The sequence below is a fragment of the Schistosoma haematobium genome, chromosome 6, assembly GCF_000699445.3.
Source record: "Schistosoma haematobium chromosome 6, whole genome shotgun sequence".
NCBI lineage: Eukaryota > Metazoa > Platyhelminthes > Trematoda > Strigeidida > Schistosomatidae > Schistosoma > Schistosoma haematobium.
The window spans coordinates 16,053,072-16,062,457 of NC_067201.1; the positions used below are offsets into that span (position 1 = coordinate 16,053,072).

Here is a 9,386-nt window from a genome sequence, read left to right on the forward strand (position 1 = left end):
CTGTACTTAACCCACTCGAGTTATTAAAATATAAATGGTTTATTCTTTAGATAATGTGGTGTGTAACCAAAGAGTATCATTTTGGAGGAAATCGTTAGAATTATTAGTAGAAATACTTCAAAATAGCTCAAAGAAGAAATACATCACAGTATCTCAAAAAAGCTTTTTAAAAATTCATAAAAACTGTACAAGATGATAGGTGTATCAGTTATTTACAGTTATCCTTTTCCTGTCTCAATCACTATCACTATGGTCTGAATAAACCATTCCAGGTAATGGTTGACACGGCTGAGTATTATCATTATTATCATTACTGGTACATGACACCTGTTGATTAACATTACTATCTTTTGATTTATCATTTGTTAACGAATTATTCGTTGAGGAATTTGAAACATTTATGTTATTCATGGTCAATGCTTTAGAATCACCATCAAGCTTTGGAATTTTAGTTTCTGATACTGACTTCTTTTGCACCCGTAAAACACCTTGAAGTTGTCGCTTTAGATAAGATTTCCCAATCTATGACAAAAAAAAATCATGAATATTAGAGGACTATGTATTGTAACGAACAGTCAAGAAAATAGTAACTAAATAATAGATACAGGTATATATGACGATTTTTCTTGTTGTTACGCGATCCCAAGTCAGGGAAACTAGCTTCCTATACTTCATTGTGACCACAGGGTATGAGTAAAGTATGATCTAGTGCTAAAGACCAGCGTACAATCAAACATTTGGCGATATATGGTTAGTTTAAAGGGAAGCAAATGAGGGTTGCACAGTTTCGTAAGCATAAGTAAACCAGTATATTTCAAGATACATTTTACTTCAAACTGTATGTGATAAAAGTATAAGCACATATACGGCTAAGTGACATTCGAGCTAAAAAGGTTTAGCAAGTGATAGATAACAAGTTAAGACGAGCTGATTGGACTCATTAATCAATAGTACGTTTGTACGTCGACGACAAAGTTGAACAAGAATGGAGAGAGTGGGCAGCCCTGACGAACACCACTTGAGGTAATCAATTCTGATGACAGTTCGCCATAAGCTCTCAATCTACCAGTTGTGTTCGAGTAGAGAGCCTTTACAAGGTTAATGTACTTCTTTGGTACTCCTTTCAATGACAAACACTGCCATAGAACCTTACGATCAACAGAGTCGAATGCCGCATTAAGGTCGAGAAATACTACGATTGTGGGACGTCTGAATGTGTGTCTGTGTTCTAGAACCTGACGTAGTGTGAATATCTGATCTATACAACCACGTTCAGGTCGAAAACCAGCCTGATTTTCTCTAGTCTGATCATCACGAGCTTTGGTTAGGCGTCGAAGTATTATTGAAGCTAATATTTTAGACACTATATTTGTCAAACTGATTCTTCTGTGGTTGTCACAAGAGGACTTTTGTCCTTTCTTATAGACTGGCACAATCAGTGATTGAGACCAGTCAGATGGGATTACGTCCAATTCCCACATATTCACCATTCGTCAGGTTCTAGGACACAGGCAGACTTAGTGGCGTCTGGAAGTGGTGATCTTTCTTGACTTAAGGGCAGAATTTGACTCCGTAGACCACAAGATTCTGTGGCAGTGTCTGTCATTGAAAAGCGTACCCCAGAGATTATGGTGAACTGTCATCTGTTTTTACAACCCCAATTGGTGTCCGTCAAGGCTGTCCACTTTCCCCATTTCTGTTTAACTTCATCACAGACCTATTGATGGAAATAGCATTCTCGTCGACTGAATTCTCGGGTATTGATCTCCTTCCAGGAGGTTCACTTAAAGACTTAGAATACGAAGATGACATAGTCCTGTTTGGTGAAGATGCTGATAAAATACAGAGTCTTCTGGTAGCACTAAGAAACAATGCCAGAATGTTTGGAATGCGCTTCTCTCCCTTGAAATGCAAGTTGTTGCTTCAGGATTGGTCTGCTTCACTTATCTTGGAAGTCTGATCAGCCCTAATGGGTTGGTGTCTGACGAAATCTCAGCACGGATTCGAAAAGCTCGTTTGGCTTTTGCCAACTTACGTCACTTATGGCGAAGGCGAGATATCCGTCTATCAATGAAAGGACGAGTATATTGCGCGGCAGTCCGTTCTGTTTTAATTTACGGCAGCGAAACATGGCCATTAAGAGTAGACGACACTCGTAAGCTACTAGTATTTGACCGCAGATGCCTTAAAAATATTGCTGGCGTCTGTTGGGATCAACGGGTAAGTAATAGTGAGGTTAGACGCAGGGTATTAGGAAATGATGGTAAATCAGTTGATGAGGTTGTAAATCTTCATCGACTGAGATGGTTGTGCCACGTAGTACGTATGCCTGAACACCGATTACCACGACGTGCAATGCTAACCGATGTTGAACATGGTTGGAAGAAATTTAGGGGCAGCCAAACCAAAACGTGGCATCAGTTTTTGAAGTCACTAACTTCTAGTCCTAGCAATGTTGATAGATGAAGACTACTTGGTTGGGGTCCGCGTGACTATCGTAACCCATGTTTTGAGACTGTGAGTGACATGGCTCAGAATCGATCACAGTAGAGTAGGTGTATACACTCTCTGTTTTCCCCTAAACTAAGAGTTTAAAATCGCTTCATAACTTTCTTTCTGCGTACTAATTCTTTCATCTTGTACTATATCCTTATTGCGATCTTTCTTTTATATACTACCACCTCTGAATTAACTACTTTTATGAATTCGGTGTTCATCTTGTTGTGTTAATGAGGTAGGGCAACTTGGACCGATGCATATATGTGCCTGTTCCTATGTTGTAGCTGACTGACTGACTGATAAAGTCTCTACTGATTTGTGATGTACCGAGGTGAAGACTGTCCAGTAGTGTCGCCGGCAATAACCGTAATTTATGGTTGGAAACCCTACCTGACACGGCCTTGGGTCGGTCAGAGCGAAGCCGATATATTTGTTGGTTATTTTACTTTGGATTATTAATATTGTAGTCTGAGTCTGATATACACTTCAGGTAACCTTAGAAAGTAAAACCCACGATGTTAACATGCACTTAACACTTTTCTGACCATACCATTCTCATTACCATAATTACTGCACATTTAGGTCGCACATTCTGAAAGTTATAAACAATTCCCGTGGTACAAACCATTCTTTAAACTCTAAAACGAACTTTGAACATTCGGGTTTAAAATTATCCCATCTACATACGACCACTAACAAACCTGAATAATAAATGGATAGTTATCAAAAGAGAGAATCTCTGGCCAACTAACTGGATATTTATTGAATGGTTACAACCATAATTTATATACATATTATTGAAGCAAGACAGTATGACTATAAATTGATTGTAAGATAATTATGCAATGATGTAAATGAAGATTACAAAGCAACTAGTGAGACTGTACACTTGCACATAATGTCCCTTACACAGTTTTCTTAGAGTTAAGAGAAAAATCAATTTTGATCCCTAATGTTGACTAGAAATTTAGTTTAAAAAATATCAAGAAACATGGCGAGAAGTAACTAAAGTTCGAATGTATGACAAACTCCCATAAAGTTTAATTTTAATCCATTTGATTATTAACGAAGGAACTGTGACATAGCATTATTACTGGTGTGAAAAGATGTGTCTGGTAAAAAAAAATCGAACCCAAACCATATCAGTTTGTGCACTTACGACGTTAAAAAAGTATAATTAATATCCCTTTATCAAATGAGGATTAGAAAAAAATTGTCTAAACTACGTGTTGGTGTTACGCTAGTTGAACAATCAGAAAATTATTTAGGGAACAGCAAGAACAACGACAAACGTAAAGTTGACATTTTTAATACACAGTAAGTTGCGCAACAAAAGACATCCGTTCTAGCACTAACTCCAAGTAGCCAGCACTTACAGCAGTCCTGATATTTTCTCGTTACCACTTACAACGTAAATTGACTAGATCTAGCGAAAAATAAGATTCGGAGACGAAACGGAAGGATTATGAAACTTGGGAAAAAAAACTTTTGTACATCATTAAAATATATTCTACTCACTTCTACTGGTTCCTTTCTATTGACTTTCATAAGATCTTTCAAAGCTAGAAAAAATAAACAATTAGATATGACATCATGAACCTGGTATTCTGATCGGCTTAGAGGAATTTTCACCTCCAAACTCCAATGGTAATAAGTGGACTTGCTCGGATTTTGAAGCAAGTAATTCCCTTTGGAAATAAAATTAGACGGCAAGAAAGTGGTCTACTTTATTAGTGCATCGTCTGCTTCTTTTTCAGCCTCCTTGACAGCTTCTTCTTCTCGCCACATTTGCCTCAAAAGAACATGATCTGCTTCCATGGTGGCTTGACGTTGATTTAACTGTTTCAAGTCTTCGATTACTTCGACCATTTCCATCTCTTGTTTGCTTTGATCAGTTCTCTTTTCCAGTAATTTCATTGGGTTGTTAGCAAGTTCCTCTTCCTCTTCAGCTTGACGTTTAGCTTCCAGTTCTTCAGCCGTTTTTAATGCTTCGAAGTTTCTTTTAGCTCCACTTTCTAGGACGTAATCTCCGCTTTCTAAATCAGTCTATGAACAACAGTTGACGTAGAAAATGAAACTCAGAGAGCTTACACGCCAGATAATCTCAGCACAGCACAAAGGACATCGGATGTAAAACCGATAATGTCTTAGGCCCAAGTAATCGACATTTTCTGCAGTTTCCATTCGCGAATTGAATTTTTTAGCTTTGTATATATAACCATTGCACGTATTGCACCTGATGCTAGTGATATTACAGTAAACAAAGTTACCTCATGTTAAATGGAGCCATTGTTCTGATATTAAACTGTTTACGTCGGTCGCCTCTTCTAAGACGAGGTATTTTTGAAGGATCATAGTCTGGAGGGAAATATTTCTATAATTTATAGTCACCAATGTAATCTTAACTAACTTACATTTAGGACTTTGCGTTCGGTCATTATTAAAACTCAACGAGGAGAAAAGTACCTGCAGAGAAACAATACAAATATTATATGTAAAAATAATATTTGAAATAATCTCAGCGATTGAAATTTAAATAATCCCAACGTTTCGTCCAGCTAACCTGTCTGGACTTCTTCAGGGTAATAATCAATTTTGTGATATGTACTGGTTTTAAAAATTACAATGAATACGTGCAGCGAATATACTGCATTTCAAGTTGTGTGCATTTACTACGACATGAATTGACTACAGTATTGAACTTTAGAAGATGGAAAAACTACAGAAAACTAAGTCAGTCTTTAGTAATAAGGATAGGAAGTCTATCGACCTATATTAATCCTTGCAGTTTGTAATACTGTGGAGGTTTAATCTCGTTTCGACTATATCAACAGAAGGTGCTGATATTACGTGTTCCGGTAGAGCATTCCAGTAATTCACTACTCGGTGTGAGCCCCATTTACCCTTATCCTTTGTCTCCTGTCATGGAGAAAGTTACTTATCCAATATACGACTGTATAATGGATTCCAAAACGTTCCAGTTTGAATTTAAGACCAGAATGGGAGACCTTATCGAAGGTCTTACTTAGATCTATGAAGATTATATCCACAGGAATATTTCGATCTTTTTGCAGCAGCCCAAACTTTTCTGTTGCAATGAGAAGATTTGTCAAGCATGATAGGCCTCTCCGAAAACCATGTTGTTCCCTGGAGAAAAAATTATGCCCTTCAATATAGTTTATAACAGATATCCGAATGATTTTTCCCACCAGTTTTACAACTCCACTAGTTAAGCTAACGGGCCTATAGTTACTAACTAAATCCCTACTCCCAGCCTAATACACCGGACTTATCATAGCGTTTTTCCAGTCTCTGAGCAGTCTGGACTGCCTCCGAGACATGTCGGACTGTATCGCTAACGGTTCAGCAATTACATCTGATATGGCTTTCATAATCCTATGATGAACATCATCGGGACCACTAGACTTATCAGGTTTGAGATGCTAAATTAGCCTTGACTACAGGGTTCATCAGCGAGCCGCCACGATCACAATGAATCGTTGTTCGTTGCTCATTACTGATAGAAAACACTTTACTGAAATATTCCGATAGAGCTTCAGCTTTTTCGGTATCACTTTCTGCCAAGAGTAACGGATTTTCTTGTATCAAAAGTGATGGAATTCCATAGCTTCTCTGAGTTCGCCTTTTTATACACGAGAATAACCGTTTCGGAATATATCTAGAATCCTTAACCAATTGTTTCTCATAGGATCGTCTAGTCTTACTTATTAACGCTTTACAGGCATTCCTAATTTTACAATAACTGGATCTGTATTGTTCTAAGCCAGTAGAGATGAACATATTCCAGTGCCTCTTCCTTTTTCTAAGAAGTTTCCTGACTGCTTTATTTATCCATAGTGGACTGTTATTCGGTCTTCGCGGTACCAGGTATGGTGTGAACGAGGACGTAACCAAACTAAACTTACCTTTAAATACAGACCATGCTTCTTCAACTGATAAGCTAGTATCTACAAACCAATGTCTTAGCAGCGCATTCCTGAATGGCTGATATGTTAGCTTTCCATACATTTGGGAGGGGTGTAACCTGATCGTATAATATATCCCTAGTTCTAAACTTGAATGACAAAACAGCGTGATCGCTGCTCACTAACGGTGGAAGAATATTTAGGTCGACAATATCCTCAGTCTCATGAGTGATTACCAAGTCCAACAGAGAAGAACCTTGGTTAGCACCAAAACGTGTAGGTTTGGATAAATGCTGCACTAATGCATGCTCCATTATTGCTATCAGGAACATACTATCAAAGGAGTTTATAGATCCTTCCCTGGTCATCTCAGTCCAACTAATATCAGGTGCATTAAAGTCTCCTATTATCAAGCATCTGGTATTTGCACTCCAAAGCTGAATGTGCTCTAAAATAAAGTCATCATCTAGGCAGACTGGGCTGCGATAGATAACACCGAGCATAAATGTACTACATCCGGTAGCCAATTTACAGCTAATGACCAAAAGTACCGCTATCATGGGATTCGCTAACAGAGGAGCGGATATTCATATTATAACAGGACGCCACCTCCTTTTCTACACCCATGTCTATCACTCCTTAGGTAATGGTATCCGGATAATTCTGAAGTAATGTCTAAGTCATGGACTAACCAAGTTTCTGTCACTGCTACAATGAGTGGCTTTAATCTGTCCATTAATGCTTCTAGTTCATAGAACTTATTTCTTAGAAAACGAGCGTTGGTTAAAACGAAAAAACAATAAACGAAAGATATTCTACAACTAAACAGAGGCAAACAAGCCTTCAGTATACAATACATCTACATCTTATTTCGTCATTTGACGCACAACACAAAAGTGAATGCCATGTAGCATTCTGGAGCAAGTGTCAGATCTATTTGAGTAGAGCTATTAAAGTCACATAAACTCCCTCCTTATAATACAATACGACCAGCTTACCACCTGTTTTATTACGTTATAAAATCTTTATACTTACTTTAATTATAACGTTTAGATACTTTTCCAATCTCCCGATTTCGGGGAAGCGGCCATAGTAAACTTTGGGGAAATAGCACAAAAACCCCAGAATTTCCCCAGAATCTCATTACACTTTGGGGAAGTGTGTCTATATTTATTAATAATACTAAGGAATTTTAGTATTTTCATTTGTTATAACAACGTTATAACGTTTCCTTCCACGCTTTGGGATGGAAAGATCAACTTAACGCAAACGTGAGCACCAGCATAAGAAGGGGTTCATGCTTATAAATTGTAAGGGGAATGCCTGAAACCTATGGATCGATAACACATAAAGTATAATACATTGCTGTGTCCTAAAGACGACTTTTCACAGTTAACATCAATGAATACTCTCTGGTAAAAGTAGTTAAGCAAAACTGGAATACCAAATTGAGATAGAACGCACTCTTCTGTTTTTTTTTACTATCACGATGATACCATGAAGTTATGGACCTATGCCGAAACCTGACCTATTTACGCATTTGCCAAGGTCACTTTTTATACCAACCTATCTTAGCGAAATCCAACATCCAATATTTAGCCATGAGCTCAAGTAAGCAAATATTTCTGGATGGAACAGAAGAAGCTTTTGCCTAACGGGTTTCCGTATATAGTGGCAATGGAACACCAATGTTGACATCCCGGAACCCAGGTATATTTAACAATGAAAATATGAATACTGGTAAATTGTAGTGATATACTGTCCTGGGTCCTGAAGAATATGTTAAGTTACCTCTTAAAATAATGCTGTAAAGACACAAAGACTAGCCCATTCGTCGGTAAATTCCGGACGTTAGCTACTCCTAGAGAGTAAGTGATGTGACTATAGTCCACACTACTATATTGTTTTCAATTTCTGAATGTTAGCCATAGATTTTGTGCTGAAACTGAACTTGAGTAGGTATTAAAAGGATGCTCGAGAGTGTTCATGGTGCAAAAATTCACTAGAAAGCTACCTATGTGATGCCTATACTCCAAAGATAAAATATTCAATTATTCGTAGCGCTTTTCCTGAGGTTTGTGTTTGAAATTCCTAAGTGGTTTCATGTGTTGATCACCAACGTAGATAATCTGTGCCGGATGATTGGGGGGCACTATAGACGGGCAAAAATCGTGTGACCAACCAGCTAGCACCAAAGTCACACACCATGGTTAATTCCTTTTCGTCGTATCCAGGTACTGTGGCTGCTTTGATGACGGTACGACACAAACAAAGTGATTACAGAAATATATTAGTTAGAGTAGGTACAAGGAGCAGTATGCGACAACCATCGCATGGGTCAGCACGTGGAGTGTAGTCAACTGATGCGTAATCGTTATCGTTAAACTTGTCGAGGATCGGTGGATTGTTCGATATATAGTGACACAAATGCCGGATAATTTACCTAGGACACAGTGACGTTCCACTAAACCTTCACATTCGAAAAGGACAAAACAGATAAAAATAGCCTGGACTTCAAAGACTAGAATGACTGTATGGTAAACTGGGGCAAAACAACAATTTACTGGAGTAAAACTCGGAAAGAAAAGTATTCTACCGAACATTAGGTTCAAGGTAAATTCTATGGGTGAAAAAAGATATTTTTGTTGCGTAAGAACACAGCAAAAGTCTGAGAAATGCAAATCACGTTAGCAAAGATGGCGCTATGATTAGTTCGTCTGGCCGAGCATTCTAGATGTGGTCAAATGTTGATAAGAGAAAACGAGAGCAGTTCTGTCTGTTCACTCTTTGATTTGCGATCTTTTTAGGTTTGCCTTGAAGAACAAGCTGATGATATTGTTACATTATGGTGGTGTTGAAGTTGCCTAACGTACTTAATATGTTGTATGCTGCTGTAGTTCAATGAGATTGATGCTAAATGTTGGAGTCTGTCCTCGTAAGATTTGTGCATTAAACCTATCA

At 38.0% G+C, this 9,386-nt stretch overlaps 1 protein-coding gene across 3 annotated transcripts; it reads right to left on the minus strand.

Moving 5' to 3' along the window:
- On the minus strand, nt 1-7,988 carry CCDC94_1 (Coiled-coil domain-containing protein 94). Of its 3 annotated transcripts, XM_051216958.1 has the most exons (8): nt 7,890-7,988; nt 4,914-4,965; nt 4,770-4,873; nt 4,591-4,735; nt 4,226-4,545; nt 4,099-4,187; nt 4,018-4,061; nt 1-522 (listed from the first exon to the last, which is right to left on the minus strand). In XM_051216958.1, the coding sequence occupies exons 2-8, from the start codon at nt 4,935-4,937 to the stop codon at nt 235-237; spliced, it is 1,014 nt and encodes a 337-aa protein (XP_051065591.1). In that variant the 5' UTR covers nt 4,938-4,965; nt 7,890-7,988; the 3' UTR covers nt 1-234. The 3 variants fall into 3 exon arrangements, with proteins under 3 accessions (XP_051065591.1, XP_051065592.1, XP_051065593.1); XM_051216959.1 differs by having other exon boundaries at nt 37-522; nt 4,226-4,735; XM_051216960.1 differs by having other exon boundaries at nt 144-522; nt 4,018-4,187.
- Between the last annotated feature and the right edge of the window lie 1,398 nt (nt 7,989-9,386).